The sequence below is a fragment of the Dendropsophus ebraccatus genome, chromosome 10 (genome assembly GCF_027789765.1).
Source record: "Dendropsophus ebraccatus isolate aDenEbr1 chromosome 10, aDenEbr1.pat, whole genome shotgun sequence".
Lineage (NCBI taxonomy): Eukaryota > Metazoa > Chordata > Amphibia > Anura > Hylidae > Dendropsophus > Dendropsophus ebraccatus.
In genome coordinates this window covers 6615123-6635583 of record NC_091463.1, presented here as the reverse complement: position 1 = coordinate 6635583, position 20461 = coordinate 6615123, and the positions used below count along the sequence as shown (strand labels likewise).

General features: G+C 49.5%; 3 protein-coding genes across 9 annotated transcripts in view; 1 reads left to right on the top strand and 2 right to left on the bottom strand.

Moving 5' to 3' along the window:
• The window catches only part of NTNG2 (netrin G2), a 139830-nt gene extending 129333 nt beyond the window's left edge, over positions 1-10497 (bottom strand). For 5 of the 6 annotated variants that reach the window (XM_069943613.1, XM_069943614.1, XM_069943617.1 and 2 more), the window contains exons 1-2: positions 10083-10497; positions 8197-8265 (exon numbers count right to left, since the gene is read on the bottom strand). The gene's annotated coding sequence lies outside the window, so the exon portion shown is untranslated. The remainder of the gene's footprint in view (positions 1-8196; positions 8266-10082) is intronic. The other variant, XM_069943611.1, reaches the window with a different exon arrangement.
• Positions 1-20461, bottom strand: part of GTF3C4 (general transcription factor IIIC subunit 4) — a 660517-nt gene that overhangs the window by 475547 nt on the left and 164509 nt on the right. The window lies entirely within an intron of this gene.
• MED27 (mediator complex subunit 27) overlaps positions 10124-20461 on the top strand; it is a 160499-nt gene continuing 150161 nt past the window's right edge. For both annotated transcript variants that reach the window (XM_069943620.1, XM_069943619.1), the window contains exons 1-2: positions 10124-10371; positions 12572-12716. In XM_069943620.1, the coding sequence (XP_069799721.1) occupies positions 10169-10371; positions 12572-12716 (348 nt within the window). In that variant the 5' untranslated portion in view covers positions 10124-10168. The remainder of the gene's footprint in view (positions 10372-12571; positions 12717-20461) is intronic.

Below are 20461 nucleotides of genomic sequence, written 5' to 3'. Positions count from 1 at the left end.
GTAATATTCCTGTATATAGGAGCAGTATTATAGTAGTTATATTCCTGTATATAGGAGCAGTATTATAGTAGTTATATCCCTGTATATAGGAGCAGTATTATAGTAGTTATGTGGCTCAGGGAAGAAACAGAGTGCTGCACATCACACCTATGGCTGATACTAGTGCCGCTTGGCTAAATAAAAAACACATCAGAATTTTGTGTATGAATTGATCAAGCCATACTGCCCCATGTACCTCGTGCCGGTATCTGATACACATGGGTCCCTACACTAAGTCCACACCGTGCCAGTCAGTGGCCACCAACCCCGCAGGCGTGCACAGCCAGGGAACGGGGGCCATGGGACGGCCCTGCGACCCCCATGCCACAGGACCAGACCCAAAAACACCACACCAGAACCCGGCCAGCACCGCCGGCGGAGAAGGTCGCCCCCAAGCAGCACAAGTCTGGATAAGGTATTGCGCTCACCATAGCTGCAGCAAACCGAATGGGAAAAAAACAGGAGGGATTAAAACCATGTGCACTCAGGTGTCTCCTGCTAATTGCGGTCATGTGGGTCTCACCAGGAGGAGTGCAATACACGGAGAAAAGAGAGAAACAAAATGCGGTTCAGGGAAGAAACAGAGTGCTGCACATCACACCTATGGCTGATACTAGTGCCGCTTGGCTAAATAAAAAACACATCAGAATTTTGTGTATGAATTGATCAAGCCATACTGCCCCATGTACCTCGTGCCGGTATCTGATACACATGGGTCCCTACACTAAGTCCACACCGTGCCAGTCAGTGGCCACCAACCCCGCAGGCGTGCACAGCCAGGGAACGGGGGCCATGGGACGGCCCTGCGACCCCCATGCCACAGGACCAGACCCAAAAACACCACACCAGAACCCGGCCAGCACCGCCGGCGGAGAAGGTCGCCCCCAAGCAGCACAAGTCTGGATAAGGTATTGCGCTCACCATAGCTGCAGCAAACAGAATGGGAAAAAAACAGGAGGGATTAAAACCATGTGCACTCAGGTGTCTCCTGCTAATTGCGGTCATGTGGGTCTCACCAGGAGGAGTGCAAAACACGGAGAAAAGAGAGAAACAAAATGTGGCTCAGGGAAGAAACAGAGTGCTGCACATCACACCTATGGCTGATACTAGTGCCGCTTGGCTAAATAAAAAACACATCAGAATTTTGTGTATGAATTGATCAAGCCATACTGCCCCATGTACCTCGTGCCGGTATCTGATACACATGGGTCCCTACACTAAGTCCACACCGTGCCAGTCAGTGGCCACCAACCCCGCAGGCGTGCACAGCCAGGGAACGGGGGCCATGGGACGGCCCTGCGACCCCCATGCCACAGGACCAGACCCAAAAACACCACACCAGAACCCGGCCAGCACCGCCGGCGGAGAAGGTCGCCCCCAAGCAGCACAAGTCTGGATAAGGTATTGCGCTCACCATAGCTGCAGCAAACAGAATGGGAAAAAAACAGGAGGGATTAAAACCATGTGCACTCAGGTGTCTCCTGCTAATTGCGGTCATGTGGGTCTCACCAGGAGGAGTGCAAAACACGGAGAAAAGAGAGAAACAAAATGTGGCTCAGGGAAGAAACAGAGTGCTGCACATCACACCTATGGCTGATACTAGTGCCGCTTGGCTAAATAAAAAACACATCAGAATTTTGTGTATGAATTGATCAAGCCATACTGCCCCATGTACCTCGTGCCGGTATCTGATACACATGGGTCCCTACACTAAGTCCACACCGTGCCAGTCAGTGGCCACCAGACTTGTGCTGCTTGGGGGCGACCTTCTCCGCCGGCGGTGCTGGCCGGGTTCTGGTGTGGTGTTTTTGGGTCTGGTCCTGTGGCATGGGGGTCGCAGGGCCGTCCCATGGCCCCCGTTCCCTGGCTGTGCACGCCTGCGGGGTTGGTGGCCACTGACTGGCACGGTGTGGACTTAGTGTAGGGACCCATGTGTATCAGATACCGGCACGAGGTACATGGGGCAGTATGGCTTGATCAATTCATACACAAAATTCTGATGTGTTTTTTATTTAGCCAAGCGGCACTAGTATCAGCCATAGGTGTGAGGTGCAGCACTCTGTTTCTTCCCTGAACCGCATTTTGTTTCTCTCTTTTCTCCGTGTATTGCACTCCTCCTGGTGAGACCCACATGACCGCAATTAGCAGGAGACACCTGAGTGCACATGGTTTTAATCCCTCCTGTTTTTTCCCATTCTGTTTGCTGCAGCTATGGTGAGCGCAATACCTTATCCAGACTTGTGCTGCTTGGGTGCGACCTTCTCCGCCGGCGGTGCTGGCCGGGTTCTGGTGTGGTGTTTTTGGGTCTGGTCCTGTGGCATGGGGGTCGCAGGGCCGTCCCATGGCCCCCGTTCCCTGGCTGTGCACGCCTGCGGGGTTGGTGGCCACTGACTGGCACGGTGTGGACTTAGTGTAGGGACCCATGTGTATCAGATACCGGCACGAGGTACATGGGGCAGTATGGCTTGATCAATTCATACACAAAATTCTGATGTGTTTTTATTTAGCCAAGCGGCACTAGTATCAGCCATAGGTGTGATGTGCAGCACTCTGTTTCTTCCCTGAACCGCATTTTGTTTCTCTCTTTTCTCCGTGTATTGCACTCCTCCTGGTGAGACCCACATGACCGCAATTAGCAGGAGACACCTGAGTGCACATGGTTTTAATCCCTCCTGTTTTTTCCCATTCTGTTTGCTGCAGCTATGGTGAGCGCAATACCTTATCCAGACTTGTGCTGCTTGGGGGCGACCTTCTCCGCCGGCGGTGCTGGCCGGGTTCTGGTGTGGTGTTTTTGGGTCTGGTCCTGTGGCATGGGGGTCGCAGGGCCGTCCCATGGCCCCCGTTCCCTGGCTGTGCACGCCTGCGGGGTTGGTGGCCACTGACTGGCACGGTGTGGACTTAGTGTAGGGACCCATGTGTATCAGATACCGGCACGAGGTACATGGGGCAGTATGGCTTGATCAATTCATACACAAAATTCTGATGTGTTTTTTATTTAGCCTAGCGGCACTAGTATCAGCCATAGGTGTGATGTGCAGCACTCTGTTTCTTCCCTGAACCGCATTATAGTAGTTATATTCCTGTATATAGGAGCAGTATTATAGTAGTTATATTCCTGTATATAGGAGCAGTATTATAGTGGTTATATCCCTGTATATAGGAGCAGTATTATAATAGTTATATTCCTGTATATAGGAGCAGTATTATAGTAGGTATATTTTTGTATATAGTTGGCAGTATTATATAGTTATTTTCTTGTACAGCAGCATTATAATAGTGTCTAGAGACTGTCTACTGTTTACTGTGATGTGAAGGTATATCTGTATGTATCCCTTCAGCTTGTGCACAGCAGGTCTATCTGATGAGGATGCTGTATGTTCATCCTGATCTCTTGGTGATTAGTTTGTGGCTGATGAAGTAGATGATACAATTGCTCGTAGTCCTTTACTTTTGTGAAGTAAAAAGATTTATGCTTCTAGAATAAGACACGTCAATTAAACTAATGGGGTGTGACCTTGTAGAAGACGGATGTGGCCTGTCCGTGATTTGTGAGGACTCACAACATGAATTGGCCCTAGTCGGATTTTTCCAATTGACTTTGATTTTCAATTTTGATTGTTGACAGGAATAAATAAGATTAACTAGGGAGAGATAGGAGGAGACGCAGGTGGAGGAGTCGCTGGAAACGTGACTGCAGCTAATACTCCCCTCCATGGCACACAGGGGGCCTGGAAGCTGAGATATGGGGGGCTGTTTGCCTGGTTGCATAGAATTGGTTACTTGATAATAACTTGGTTTAGCTGTGAGCAGGAGGAGCCGATGTAATAACAAGATGTGGGCTCCCCGTACTGACTGACAGCTTTTACCACTGTGCATGGGGAGGCAGCTGTCAGTCAGTGACAGGCGAGCACGACAGCCTATAATTCATTAATACAGCAAACTCCTGCCGCACAGGGCTGCCATCCTGTCACAACACATTCCCTGAGATTAACAGAACAACAAGATATTCTCACAGATCCCCCTAATATATGACTGAGCAACGTACGGCCACAGAGACAACCGCCACAATACAAGTCAATAGAGCCGGCGCTGTACAGACACTGAAGCAGCAGGGGTTACTGGGAGATGTTATTACAGAAGCCATTAAAATAGAGAGTGCAGCTCTGGAGTATAATACAACTCAGGATCAGTAATGTAATGTATGTACACAGTGACCCCACCAGCAGAATAGTGAGTGCAGCTCTGGGGTATAATACAGAATGTAACTCAGGATCAGTAATGTATGTACACAGTGACCCCACCAGCAGAATAGTGATTGCAGCTCCGGAGTATAATACAGGATGTAACTCAGGATCAGTAATGTAATATATGTACACAGTGACCCCACCAGCAGAATAGTGATTGCAGCTCCGGAGTATAATACAGGATGTAACTCAGGATCAGTAATGTATGTACACAGTGACCCCACCAGCAGAATAGTGAGCGCAGCTCTGGGGTATAATATACGATGTAACTCTGGATCATTAATGTAATGTATGTACACAGTGACCCCAACAGCAGAATAGTGATTGCAGCTCTGGAGTATAATATAGGATGTAACTCAGGATCAGTAATGTATGTACACAGTGACCCCACCAGCAGAATAGTGAGTGCAGCTCTGGAGTATAATACAGGATGTAACTCAGGATCAGTAATGTAATGTATGTACACAGTGACCCCACCAGCAGAATAGTGATTGCAGCTCCGGAGTATAATACAGGATGTAACTCAGGATCAGTAATGTAATGAATGTACACAGTGACCCCACCAGCAGAATAGTGAGTGCAGCTCTGGAGTATAATACAGGATGAAATACAGGATCAGTAATGTATGTACATAGTGACTCCACCAGCAGAATAGTGAGTGCAGCTCTGCAGTATAATACAGGATGTAACTCAGGATCAGTAATGTATATACACAGTGACCCCACCAGCAAAATAGTGAGTGCAGCTCTGGAGTATAATAAAGGATCAGTAATGTAATGTATGTACACAGTGACTCCACCAGCAGAATAGTGAGAGCAGCTCTGGAGTATAATACAGGATGTAACTCAGGATCTTATTGCATATTGAGTAGGTCAAGATTGAGATGTTTGTACTTTAAAGAAGTTGTCCAGCGAAAATCTTTTTCTTTCAAATTAATCATCCTCTCCAGCAGCCACAGCCCGCACAGCTCTTGAAGTCGGGTCGTGACATCACCATGTTATCCAGGAAGTGACATCACCATGTTATCCAGGAAGTGACATCACCATGTTATCCAGGAAGTGACATCACCATGTTATCCAGGAAGTGAAGCCTTGATGCAGTAGTACGTGCAGGGAAAAAAGCACTTTAAGTATTTCCCGTAATAAGTGTATATTGGGGATTTGTATAACTTTTGGGGGGGGCAACACAAAATTTTTTGACGAACTTCTCCTTTAACTGCTGTCAGAATGTAATATAGATTTGTAATTTACTTCTATTAAAAAAACTCAAGTCTTCCTATACTTATTACCTGCTGTATGTCCTGCAGGAAATGTAGTTTTATTTTCAGTCTGACACAGTGTTCTTTGCTGACATCTCTGGCCGAGACAGGAACTCTGTCATGGTTTTCTATGAATCCCCATAGAAAACCTCTCTTGCTCTGGACTGTTCCTGTCTCAGCCAGAGGTGGCAGCAGAGAGCACTGTGTCAGACTGAAAATAGAAACATAAAAAATAAAACTAAAATAAAAATTTCCTGCAGGACATAAAGCAGCTCATAAGTATGGGAAGACTTGATATTTTCTAATAGAAATAAATTATAAATCTATATAATTTTCTGACACCAGTTGATTTTAAAGAAAAAGATTTTCGCTGGAGTACCCCATTAAGCTGCATTAATAGTTCTTCTGGTTCATAGTTGTGAAGATGTTTAGGCGACTTTCTCTAACGCAATGGACTTTGTTCCGGACAGTTATTTCATATGCCATATAATCACAATCCCTATATCTTCCCCAATGCACTGCAGCAGAGCTTACACTGTACGGTCCCATAAGCCAGTGGGTCTCCTCTATACCAGGCTTTGTAGATTGCTTTAAGATGAGTAAAAAGTTTACATTAGTGAAGATGAAACCGTGATCACTGTTAGGTGATTAGGAAGGCGCAGGTAGAATGTTATATTTCATGGATTTGTTACAATGTTCCTCTATTTCAGCATTAATGGGACCTGAACAACCACTGATTGTAAAATATTCTGCATTGTTGATCAGTTATAGAAAAATCTACAAAGTTTCCTGATAAGAGTAGAGACCCTTCTCATAGATCTCTCAGAGGACCCCGCAGGGCGGTGACAGGTAAATAGTGTCACATGACCTCACATGGAGGTTATACTCTATGGGCTGGTACACAATGCTCAGGAGCGGCAGGGGTTAATTTCCTCTGGCGGATCATCCATCTATGAGAATATTTAAAGCAGCGGACAGACGGAGATGGAGAGCAGAAGTTTCTGCTGAACCAACAACATGGAAAGCTGGAACTTCACAGCAGCCACTTATGAAAAGCAAATCGATCTTCTCTTTATTGGAAAGTTACAGGAGAAAAATGGACAAGGAGAAGATAGAATAATCCCCCCCCCCTCCGGCCGCCTCTTGCTGCCCCCCAGCCTCCTCCTCATCTTGCTGCCTCCCAGCCTCCTCCTCATCTTGCTGCCCCCCAGCCTCCTCCTCATCTTGCTGCTTCCCCCCAGCCACCCTTAGCCGCCCCTCAGACTCCTCCTCATGCTCCTGCTGCCCCCCAACCTTCCCCTCAACTTCATGCTGCCCCCCAGCCTCTCCTCATCCTCCTGCTGCCCCCAGCCTCCTCCCTACTGCCCCTAAGCCTCCTACTCCTTCTGCCCCCCAGCCTCCTCCTCATCCTCCTGCTGCCCCTCAGCCTCCCCCTGCTGCCCCCAAGCCTCCTTCTCCTTCTGCCCCCAGCTTCCTCCTCATCCTCCTACTGCCCTCAGCCTCCTCCTCATCCTCCTGCTGCCCCCAGCCTCCTCCCTGCTGCCCCCAAGCCTCCTCCCTGCTGCCCCCAAGCCTCCTTCTCCTTCTGCCCCCAGCTTCCTCCTCATCTTCCTACTGCCCTCAGCCTCCTACTGCCCTCAGCCTCCTCCTCATCCTCCTGCTGCCCCTCAGCCTCCCACTGTTCCCCTCAAGCCTCCTTCTCCTTCTGCCCCCCCCCCAGCCTCCTCCTCAACCTCCTGCTGCCCTTCAGCCTCCTCCCTGCTGCCCCCCAGCCTCCTCCTCATCTTGCCCCCCAGGTTACTCCTCATCCTCCTGCTGCCCTTCAGCCTCCCCCTGCTGCTCCCAAGTCTATCTCTCCTCCTGCCCCCTAGCCTCCTCCTCATCCTCCTTCTGCCCCTCAGACTCCTCCTGCTGCCCCCCAGTCCCCCTGCTGCTCCCAAGTCTATTTCTCCTCCTGCCCCCCAGCCTCCTCCTCATCCTCCTTCTGCCCCTCAGACTCCTCCTGCTGCCCCCCAGTCCCCCTGCTGCTCCCAAGTCTCCTGCCCTCCAGCCTCTTCCTTATCCTCCTGCTGCCCCTCAGACTCCTCCTGCTGACCCTCAGCCTCCCCTAGCTGACCCTCAGCCTCCTCCTGCTGACCCTCAGCCTCCCTACTGCCCCCCAGTCTCCCACTGCTTCTCCCAGCCTCCTCCTCCTGCCCCCTAGCCTCTCCCTGGTGCCCCCAAGCCTCCTTCTCCTCCTGCTAATCCTGCTGATCCCCCCCCCTCTTCCTACTCCTGCCCTCCTGACTCCTCCTCATCCACCTTCTTCCCCCCAACTCCTCCTACGCCTGCCCCCCCCCCCCCCCCGACTCCTCTTACTCCAGCCTCTTAGACTCCTACTACTCCTAACCTCAACTCCCCCCAAGTCTCCACATCCTCCTTGAAGTTGTGAGGAAGTGAAAGAGAAAGCTGCAGAACTGGAGCGCACCTGGTCATTGAGGGGGTGTCCACAAGGGGCAGTATAGTTTCCTACAATGTGACATCACACCTCACAGGATATATAGAGTGTATGGGGTGAACCCCCCCCCCCCCCCCCAGTCATAGTGCCCACCCTGCCATGCCACAGTCCCTCACACTTCAGCACACCCTGCATCCTTCCAATGTAACATTACTCACACCTCCATCCTCCAGGCGACCAGCTACACGGACGGTGACCTCGCTCCTTGCAGTCAGCGCTTGATGTATCTGCAGACAGTGAAGAGAATCAATATGAGAGAAGGAACTGACTCCACACTGCGCCAAAGTGACCACGAGCGATGATGCCGGGTCAGCCTGCGCCGCTCCACTGCCAGCCGTCATCTAGGCCAGTGTTCTCCAGCTATTAGAAAACTACAACTCCCATCATGCCCTGACTGCTAAAGTCCATGTAGTGCAGCATTCCCAAACCGAAAGCTCTCCAGCTATTAGAAAATTACAACTCCCATCATGCCCTGACAGCCAAAGGCTGACTATGCAGGGTTAGCCAAAGTGAGACTCAAAGTGAGATCAGGGCGATCAAACTCGCGTTGCTTCATCCCTTGCAAAACTACAACTCCCATCATGCCTGGACAAAGCTTTAGCTCTCCAGGGATGATGGAAATTGGTAGTTTGGTAACAGCTGGAGGGGCGCAACTTTGGCACCTGTGATCTAGATGTTAGAAAACTACAACTCCCATCATGGTCCAACAGCATCCGGCTAGTGATGTGATCTCCCACCATGCCATGGCAGCAATGGCCGTCTAATGAAGTGATCCCCAACCTGTAGCTCCCCAGCGGCTCCAGAACTACAACTCCCACCATGCCATGGCAGCAATGGCCGTCTAATGAAGTGATCCCCAACCTGTAGCTCCCCAGCGGCTCCAGAACTACAACTCCCACCATGCCATGGCAGCAATGGCCGTCTAATGAACTCATCCCCAACCTGTAGCTCCCCAGCGGCTCCAGAACTACAACTCCCACCATGCCATGGCAGCAATGGCCGTCTAATGAACTCATCCCCAACCTGTAGCTCCCCAGCGGCTCCAGAACTACAACTCCCACCATGCCATGGCAGCAATGGCCGTCTAATGAAGTGATCCCCAACCTGTAGCTCCCCAGCGGCTCCAGAACTACAACTCCCACCATGCCATGGCAGCAATGGCCGTCTAATGAAGTGATCCCCAACCTGTAGCTCCCCAGCGGCTCCAGAACTACAACTCCCACCATGCCATGGCAGCAATGGCCGTCTAATGAAGTGATCCCCAACCTGTAGCTCCCCAGCGGCTCCAGAACTACAACTCCCACCATGCCATGGCAGCAATGGCCGTCTAATGAACTCATCCCCAACCTGTAGCTCCCCAGCGGCTCCAGAACTACAACTCCCACCATGCCATGGCAGCAATGGCCGTCTAATGAAGTGATCCCCAACCTGTAGCTCCCCAGCGGCTCCAGAACTACAACTCCCATCATGTCCTGACAGCTTTCTCACAATTGTGTTCATCCCGCTGATACATTGTGGCATACTATGAGCACAGTGCTGTACGGCAGGATCACATGTAACGAATCCTCAGCTGTGAGAAGCATTGGGCTCTGTTCACACCATTATAGTGGCGGATCCCAGTGACCCATCCCGGGGTCCGTCCGCTGCACGCTATATGACAGAAGTGTGAACACGTCCTAAGGTCAGGACACACAAGACTTTCTATTCACTGACAGCAAGCAGAGATGAGCCTTAAAGGGGAGCTCCATATATGTGGGTGACCACTACTACGTCACCCTGCCTTCCTGGGCTCCTGACTGTCTGAGCCAACACATCCACACACACTGTAACAAGGCGGGCCAGTCATTCAGGAACCTGGGAAAGCTGGATGAATATGGAGGTAGACTAAGAGCATACATAAGCCAGCTTTCCTGGGCTCCTGAGTGCTCACCATCTGCTGCCCTCAGACTATCTTGGTTGCCCCCCAGCTTTCCCAGACCCCTGAATGACTATGTAATATGTATACTGAGTAACCGGTCAGAAGTTACTCGGCCACGTGACTCACAAGGCATCGCTCACTACAACTCCCGGCGTCCTGTGCGCGCCGGTGACGTCATCACCCAGGGACGGTTCCTCCGGCTGTACGGGGTGATGGCGGACCCGATGAATGTGGGGGTGAACCTGGAGGCCTTCTCCCAGGCCATTCACTCCATCCAGGCCCTGCGCTCCAGCGTCACACGGGTCTTTGATTGCCTGAAAGATGGCATGAAGAACAAGGAGAGCCAGGAGGCCCGGGAGCGAGCATTCATCAGCGAGTTCCAGGACAACCTGCACTCCGTCAACCGGGACCTCAAGTACGGAAAGGAGGAGGGAGGGCTGGAGGTGGTGGCACTACAAGACCCAGCGGGTCCTGTCAGCGATTGTAGTCTATGAGTGACACTGTTGTCCGTGACAACCAACCAGAGCTCAGCTATAATGTGTTACACTGCTGTGGTAAAGTGAAAGCTGCGCTGTGATTGGCTGTCAGGAGAAAAGCAGGCTAAGCAACCAATCAGAGCTCAGCTGTGATGTGTTACACAGCTGTGGTAAAGTGAAGGCTACGCTGTGATTGGCTGTCAGGAGAAAAGCAGGCTAAACCACCAATCAGAGCTAAGCTGTGATGTGTTACACTGTTGTGGTAAAGTGAAGGCTGCGCTGTGATTGGCTGTCAGAAGAGACGCCGACTAAGCAACCAATCAGAGCTCAGCTATAATGTGTTACACTGCTGTGGTAAAGTGAAGGCTGCGCTGTGATTGGCTGTCAGGAGAAAAACAGGCTAAGCAACCAATCAGAGCTCAGCTATAATGTGTTACACCGCTGTGATTGGCTGTCAGGGTAAAAGGCTAAGCAACCAATCAGAGCTCAGCTTTAATGTGTTATACTGCTGTGGTAAAGTGAAAGCTGTGCTGTGATTGGCTGTCATTAGAAAAGCAGGCTAAGCAACCAATCAGAGCTCAGCTTTAATGTGTTATACTTCTGTGGTAAAGTGAAAGCTTTCATGGCTGCCACAGATGATGACTAGAGAGTGGCCAGATCTCTGCCTGTGTGTTGCAGTGTGTCACTATGAGCAGTCCTGTCCTGCAGCATCTGTGTGGGTCCTGGCAGTTAGTGTGCCCGTAGCCCCAGCATTGACTGTCACTGACCTGGTGCTGGCTCTGGTACTAACATTAGCTGGTTGGCATGCTGATGCTGGGCACTGCTGTCTGTCGGCATATCAAAGCTCTGGCCATAGTCTTTCACAGTGCACTTCTGAAGTACTCTGTGCTGCTTTTTATTTCCCCCATCACGCCATGGTACGGGCTGTCAGATCATGCTGGGAGTCGTAACATAACGGACCCTGCTCTCCTATTTATCACTCCCCCCCCCCCCCCCCTTGTTACATGATGGTGCAGGATGTCAGGACGTGCTGGGAGTTGTAGTGTTATAATTGATGAAGGTTCCTGCTCTCCTACCTGTCCCCTTTTCCTTCATCATGTCAAGGTACAATCTGTTAAAGGGGAACTCCGGGTAGAGGTAAAAAAAAAAAAACTTCTGCAGCAGCAAATAGCATTGCTTACCTGTCTAACTTAGTTTTGGGGTCTTTGTTCTGTATTGTGTGGCTGTACTTCCTGGCTGAGCAGTTGTACATAGTACTACAGGTTCCAGAATGCATTGCGTTTCCTCAGCGTTTTTCTCCCCACCCAAATGTGTTGCAGAACATCTAGACTGCGTTTCGGCACCTACATATAAGGGAGCCTTTCCCAAGCATGCCATAACAAAGTACTTTATGACCTGCTATAGAAAGGCTCCCTTATATGTGGGTGCCAAAACGCGTTGTGATTATAAATTAAAGTATTTGCGCTCCTGAATTGATGGTCCATCTCTTCTGTGTCTATCGCGGACTGTGGTAACCACTCACCTGCGCTTGGGATTTCATAGAGGATCAAGTGGCACAATAGGTCTGGATCCAGCCGTTCTGTCTTACATACTACCTGTAACAGCACACTGTATTCTCTACCTGTAACAGCACACTGTATTCTCTACCTGTAACAGCACACTGTATTCTCTACCTGTAACAGCACACTGTATTCTCTACCTGTAACAGCACACTGTATTCTCTACCTGTAACAGCACTGTGTTCTCTACCTGTAACAGCACGCTGTATTCTCTACCTGTAACACCACACAGCACTGTATTCTCTACCTGTAACACCACACAGCGCTGTATTTTCTACCTGTAACACCACACAGCACAGTGTATTCTCTACCTGTAACACCACACAGCACAGTGTATTCTCTACCTGTAACACCACACAGCACGCTGTATTCTCTACCTGTAACACCACTCGGCACGCTGCATTCTCTACCTGTAACTGTCAGGACATGCTGGGAATTGTAGTATCATATCGGATGATGAACCCTGCTCTCCCGTTTATATTTCCCCTCTATTTACATGATAGTACAGGCTGTCAGGACATGCTGGGAGTTGTGGTGTTAATATTTTTCACTTTTTTTTTTTTTTTTTTTTCCCTTTCAGTGAACTGGAACGTCTCAGCAACTTGGTTGGGAAACCATCTGAGAACCACCCCCTCCATAACAGCGGCTTGCTGAGCCTGGACCCTGTCCACGACAAGACCCCGCTGTACAGCCAGCTGCTCCAGGCGTATAAGTGGTCCAATAAGGTGAGATGAGGGTACTGTCCTGCTTTATCTACATGGGGCTGCTGTACTCGCACTCCCTATCACTGTGGTCTATACTTAGTTATCTGCCAGCTGTCCTGAGACTACAACTCCCAGCAAGCTTTGGCAGCCACAGTTTGGATGTTGTAGTTACACAGCTAGAGGCCCTCTGGTTGCAGACCGCTGTTTTACTTCTATTTCTTTGACATCATGACCCCCCCCCCCCCCTGTTATCAGACCTGAGATGAGAGCGCCCATGCTGACTGATTCCATACTAATACTGAACAATAGTATTGTGTGTGCAGGTAGATCTAGGGAAGGGATGGGGAACCTTCCACCCTACAGCTGTTGCAAAACTACAATTCCCATCATGCCTGGCCAGTGATATCCTAGAATCTCTGCAATCTGATATGTAATAGCAAGTGATGTTCTCCGCCATGGTAGACATCCACCATGGCGGACATTTGCAGATATTAGACAATAGAATCATTTGTGGCAGGTCAGTCACCCTCTAAGCATCATGTCTAGTTACTCTCTTGTAGTATCCTACACTGTACCGAACCCTCAGCTGTGAGAAGTCGTAGCTCTTTTTAGCTTTTTCACTCCACTAAATAAAAAAAAGAATATACTTTAATTCATTGATGGCAAGTATGAAAACTGAGATGCTGCAGGTCCATCTGCACCACTACAGGGCGATATGTCAGACGACGGGCTCCTCTGTCCACACATTGCAATCTGATTGCCACAATTCCATCTATCCAGACACAGAGCCCAGCGTTTGTCCGGTCAGAACTGCAGTACCGGGCACTGCTATGTCAAGTCAGGGGGCTGCAGATATATGGGTTTCTCTTTTCATTCATGTCTGTGGGGGTTGCCAAAGCAGTCAAGCCCCCCCCCCCCTTCTTTTTTTGGGTTTCCACTTTTCCTGTGGCTATGCTATAAATGTGTACAGAGAAAGGAACAGAGACAGCGCTCTGTGGCGTAGATAACGTCACATGAGCAGTGTGTAATTTACTTCTATTAAAAAATCTTGAGTCTTCCAGTACTTATCAGCTGCTGTGTTTCCTGCAGGAAGTGGTATATTCTCTCCAGTCTGACACAGTGCTCTCTGCTGCCACCTGCTGTCCATGTCAGGAACTGTTCAGAACTGTAGAGGTTTTCTATGGGGATTTGCTGCTGCTCTGGACAGTTCCTGACATTGACAGAGGTGGCAGCAGAGAGCACTGTGTCAGACTGGATAGAATACACCACTTCCTGCAGGACATACAGCTGCTGATAAGTACTAGAAAACTCAGATTTTTTAATAGAAGTAAATTACCAATCTCTGGCACTTTCTGGCACCAGTAGATTTGAAATAATTTTTTTAATGAACTATTAAAGGAAATCCATTCAAAGTCGTACTTCTTTTTTATCATAATTGTGGTGTGGCGTATACAGGCTAGCTCGCTTCGGCTGAGAGAGTGGGGAAAGTAGAGAAGGCTGCTGGTAACCTAGTCTGCTGACTGCTTCTGTGTGAGGAAAGTGGGCGCTGAATTCCCTATGTTCTCTATGGAGCAGATCAGGAATGAGGGGAGACGGGGCCCAGCCGTGCACCTCTGTGGTCACTGGGGGCTTCAGCAGTCAGACCTCACGGGATAATAGGTCTGATCTGTGAAAGACGTATGATGTCCCAATGACTCCTTTGTTAATGTCGGACGGCTCACAGCGTCCTGGTTGGGTTTGTTTTCCAGCGGCCGGCCCCCAGATCTAATTGCACTTTGTTTCGGCGGCCCGTCAGTGACTCTCGCCGGTGTTGATGCCGTCAGCCGTTTTCCGGGGAGTTGCGAGACGGTTATTTTTTTCCGCTTACCGCAGTAATCTGCTGAAATGAGAATGTGTGATTGATTTATTAGAGTCGCCGAGCAGCAAACAGCCATTCATCTTCATAGATTCTTCTATCATTTTCCAATCTTTCAAAAGTCCCAAATTGAAACTTTCCCCTTTTTTCTGGATTTTTTTTTCTCGCTTTTCTTTTGCCGCTGGCGCAGGGAGTCGTATGGGGCGTCTAGACACTTCATATTTTAAGCTGCATATATCAGAGGAGATGGGAGCCTGACACCCACTCATTACTGTGAGGGACCGGAGAAATGCACCAATGTTCATTGATCATCCGTCCTCTACAGACGCAGATTAAAGTCTCGTTCGAACAACAGCTGCAGCTTCTCAGTCCTGAGGTTCGGTTTGTCTTGTGCCTCAGGGGCTTGTTACACCTGTCCGCCATTTCCTCCTATACTCATGCTTTGTCTTATGTTTTCCCCATCTCTGGGACACCCACCCATTAGCAGAGTGAAGGGGCAGAAGGGCTCCCTATTACCACATCCCCAGTAAAGTGATATACTTATGGGGAAACTATCAGCAGGTTAGAAGTATCTAGTACCTTGTAATATCTCCCTATAGAGAGGGGAGCTGAGGATGAAGCATATAACCTGCTGATATGTCCTATAGAGCATGGGGAGCTGAGGATGAAGCATGTAACCTGCTGATATGTCCTATAGAGCACGGGGAGCTGAGGATGAAGCATATAACCTGCTGATATGTCCTATAGAGCATGGGGAGCTGAGGATGAAGCATGTAACCTGCTGATATGTCCTATAGAGCACGGGGAGCTGAGGATGAAGCATGTAACCTGCTGATATGTCCTATAGAGCACGGGGAGCTGAGGATGAAGCATGTAACCTGCTGATATATCCTATAGGGCACATAGAACTGAGGATGAAGCATGTAACCTGCTGATATGTCCTATAGAGAGGGGAGCTAAGGATGAAGCATGCAACCTGCTGATATGTCCTATAGAGCACCGGGAGCTGAGGATGAAGCATGCAACCTGCTGATATGTCCTATAGAGCACCGGGAGCTGAGGATGAAGCATGTAACCTGCTGATATGTCCTATAGAGCACCGGGAGCTGAGGATGAAGCATGTATCCTGCTGATATGTCCTATAGAGCACCGGGAGCTGAGGATGAAGCATGTAACCTGCTGATATGTCCTATAGAGAGGGGAGCTGAGGATGAAGCATGTAACCTACTGATATGTCCTATAGTGCACGGGGAGCTGAGGATGAAGCATGTAACCTGCTGATATATCCTATAGAGCACGGGGAGCTGAGGATGAAGCATGTAACCTGCTGATATGTCCTATAGAGGGGGGGGGGGACTGAGGATGAAGTATGTAACCTGCTGATATGTCCTATAGAGCACCGGGAGCTGAGGATGAAGCATGTAACCTGCTGATATGTCCTATAGAGCACGGGGAGCTGAGGATGAAGCATGTAACCTGCTGATATGTCCTATAGAGAGGGGAGCTGAGGATGAAGCATGTAACCTGCTGATATGTCCTATATAGCACAGGGAGCTGAGGATGAAACATGTAACTTGTGGATATTGAGGGAAATTTCTTAGCTTAAGCTTGGGATTGATTTCCGTGATATTAGTTGTTTAATTCCTATGCTAATAAGCCATTTTGGTGCAGTGGGGGTAAAACTACCAATGCACCAATCGGTTGCGGCTGGGGCTCTGCCATTACTTATTAAAAGAGACGGGGTGGGCCGGCCAGGGGTAGATTGGTAGTCATGCCCCCAGTGCACAGGGATTAAACTTCTAATATCATGGAAACAGAGCTGAGGATGATGGTAATAAACTTGCCTTCATCCTCAGCCCCCAGTGCACTGTAGGGAGATATTAGCAGGTTAGATACTTCTAATCTGCTGATAGTTTCCCCATAAGTAGAAGTATCTAACCTGCTGATATCTCCCTATAGTGCAGGGAGCGCTGAGGATGAAGGGAAGTTTATTTAACAGAGCAAGTTTCACTATCTGACTCTAATCAGTAAAAGAAAATCTAGGTGACACATTCCCTTTAAGGATGAACCGTCAATAAAAAGCCCTTCAGTTGTCATGTGGTGCCTTAGATTTTACATCAGCTTCCCCATAGTTCATTGATGGGGAACCTTTGGCCTTCCAGCTACTGCAAAACTACAACTCCCATCATGCCTGGATAGCCAAAGCTAAAGCTTTGTCGGTCCAGGCATGACGGGAATTTAAGGTTCCCCCATCACCACCATAGTTGACGTCTCATTTGATATAATCTAGCACATCCGTATTGTGCGCTCCCGTCCGTCAGCAGTGACGTCTGATATACAGGTTTGTAGACTCTTTTCTTCTAGAATACAGATGCAGTGTATGGATCCTTGTTTCAATAGAATTCAATAGAGTCTAAAATCCTTCTCTGGATATCGACTCCTGTGGGGCGATGAGAGATCCATATTACAGATCTCTATAAACTCCTTTGGGTAAAATACAGACTGTTGGTTTTTCTGTGTTTTGGCAGCAAATAAAACATTTGCAGATTCACAACAAATCCCAAACCGGAAGGAATTGATAGACGCCCCCGGCAGCCTGGAGGTCTGTTCCTTCCCGCTCTTCAGCCGTCCCCTCCACCTGCACAGACCTGATGGGTATTAAAGGGGTTGTTCACCAAAAGAAATTTTCTTTCATGCCAGAAAGTGCCAGAGATTTGTAATTTGCTTCTATTAAAATATCGCCAGTCTTCCAGTACTTAGCAACTGCTGTATGTCCTGCAGGAAGTGGTGTATTCTCCCCAGTCTGACACAGTGCTCTCTGCTGCCACCTCTGTCCATGTCAGGTACTGTCCAGAGTAGGAGAGGTTTTCTATGGGGATTTGCTACTGCTCTGGACAGTTCCTGACATAGACAGAGGTGGCAGCAGAGAGCACTGTGTCAGACTGGAAAGAATACACCACTTCCTACAGGACGTACATCAGCTGCAAAGTACTTGAAGTCTCTCGATTTGAAAGATAAAAATTTTAGGATGAACAACCCCTTTAAGGCCAGGTCAGTGTCTTTGCTTCTGTTTGCACATCCAGGGCACAGTGACCTTCATTGCCCGCACGCAGCATGGCGCCCCCATCCCCCCCGCACCAGTTTTGCGCTCGCTTTCACAAGTGGCAGCTATTTTTTGCCGTTCTGTATTTTGTTTTCCCGTCGTCTCAATAATTCATGTGCCCCCCCTCCCTGGCCCCCATTTTCTCCCTCCACCTTGTATATTTGATGAGCTGAGATAAGGGCATCTCCCCTCTGCCTCCTCCCCGCCGCTGCCTCCTCTAACATTACTGCTTGCTTGAGTAACTATGTGGCAGGCAGCTAAGCATGCAAGGAGCGAAAAAAACCAGGCCAAGATTGCAGAGGACGCCAGTGAAGGGCAGCGAGATCTCTGGCAGAAGTGATAATGTAGAACCTGACATCAAACTTCAGCCGCTTAACAAGCTCTCGCTCAGAATTTGGGAGCAGCGCTCAGCGAGGTTTTAGCATAATCCCTGTGTCAGCAACTTTGGCCGCCCCGGCTGCGAGCAGAGAACAAGCACTGCTCCTGTAGTCCAGGTAGTGAGCCCTGCCCCCACCCAGAGCTTAGATACCGTTTATCCTCTGTCCTGCACTATGGGGTGTATCACCCTCCAGGCACCCATCCTCGTGCAACTGCAAGGAGAGTCACACTGTGTCTATAGGTGGTAAAAAGTTTAAAGACCCCTTTAAGAGCTGCATCGTAAATCCAGCAACCGCACTGGGAGTTCGGATAAAATGTAAGGAACCAGGCTGTGGGAGTTTAGTTACATTGTAATGAACTGCACTGTGTGAGCTTGGATACACACTTGGAGCTTGAATGCATTGTGAGGAACCAGATTTTGTGAGCTTGGATATATTGTAAGTAATCACACTGTGTGAGCTCGGATACATTGTAAGTAATCACACTGTGTGAGCTCAGATACATTGTAAGTAATCACACTGTGTGAGCTCAGATACATTGTAAGTAATCACACTGTGTAAGCTTCGATACATTGTAAGGAACCAGATTGTGTGTGCTTGGATACATTGTAAGGAATCACAATGTGTGAGCTTAGATACATTGTACAGAATCGCACTGTGTGAGTTTAGATACATGGTAACAAACTGCACTGTGTGAGCTCAGATACATTGTAAGGAATCACACTGTGTGAGCTCAGATACATTGTAAGGAACCAGATTGTGTGAGCTTGGATACATTGAAAGGAACCACTTCTTGGGCCCCATAGGGCTGGCTGATAGCTCCTTGGGCCCCATAGGGCTGGCTGATAGCTCCTTGGGCCCCATAGGGCTGGCTGATGGCTCCTTGGGCCCCATAGGGCTGGCTGATGGCTCCTTGGGCCCCATAGGGCTGGCTGATGGCTCCTTGGGCCCCATAGGGCTGGCTGATGGCTCCTTGGGCCCCATAAGGTTGGCTGATGGCTCCTTGGGCCCCATAAGGTTGGCTGATGGCTCCTTGGGCCCCATAGGGTTGGCTGATGGCTCCTTGGGCCCCATAGGGTTGGCTGATGGCTCCTTGGGCCCCATAGGGTTGGCTGATGGCTCCTTGGGCCCCATAGGGTTGGCCGATGGCTCCTTGGGCCCCATAGGGCTGGCCGATGGCTCCTTGGGCCCCATAGGGCTGGCCGATGGCTCCTTGGGCCCCATAGGGCTGGCCGATGGCTCCTTGGGCCCCATAGGGCTGGCCGATGGCTCCTTGGGCCCCATAGGGCTGGCCGATGGCTCCTTGGGCCCCATAGGGCTGGCCGATGGCTCCTTGGGCCCCATAGGGCTGGCTGATGGCTCCTTGGGCCCCATAGGGTTGGCTGATGGCTCCTTGGGCCCCATAGGGCTACCTGATGGCTTCTCATGTGGGACCCTCATACGTTGTAGCTTCCTCCTCTTGTCCTTCACTGTACATGAGAAGTTTCTGGAGTCTTTGGCACTCTTCTTGCAGGGTAACTCCGCCTCTCCTTAGGTTTTCTGCTAAGGTTTGTCCGCCCGGGATAACTTCGCCCCAGGAAAAATAATTTGCATGAAGTCTCTGGTGGCGGCGCGGTGGAAGCGGCATGGAAATGCTCGGCCCGAGCGGCATCTTATTTATGCGCAGGTTTTTTTTTCTCTTTCTTCTTCCCTTCTGGCATTCACAGCAATTACAAGAGGAAAAGCCTCTTCAGTCTTTGTGCTAATAAGAAAAAAAATATTACTGAAGAATCCCGATCCGGGTTAATACAATTACGGATGGCGTCATCGGGCCGGGCTGTGTTATATAACGGAGTGGAGGCCATGTTGGCTTGTCATCTGCTCTGTCTAATCTCTCCCAGAATAGTAACAACGGCACTGAAAATTGTCACCCATCAGAGAGCAGATTTGTGTCATGCCCCGCCCCTGAGGACCTGGACAAGGCAGGACACAGTGTATACGACTGTCCTGTAGGAGAAGGGGTTACTTATCTCTGGACTGCTCATCTTTTATTGTATCCTTTTGAATCCCACTCATTGTGACCTTTTTTATAGTTGTCATACCCATAGTGACCCCCCTATATATACGGATACCACCCATAGTGACCCCCCTCCCCCCCCAATATACAGATCCCATCCTTAGTGAACCCCCTTTATATACGGATCCCACCCATAATGACCTTCTGTGTATACAGATCCCACCCATAGTGACCCCCTGTATATACAGGTTACAATGATAGTGACCCGCTGTATATACAGATCTCATCTATAGTGACCCCCCTGTATATAGAGGCCACACTCATAGTGACCCCCCCAAAATACAGACCCCATCCATAGTGGTCCCTCTTTATATACAGATGGGTGCCCCCCCCCCATATGTACAGATCCCAATCTTAGTGAACCCCCTTTATATA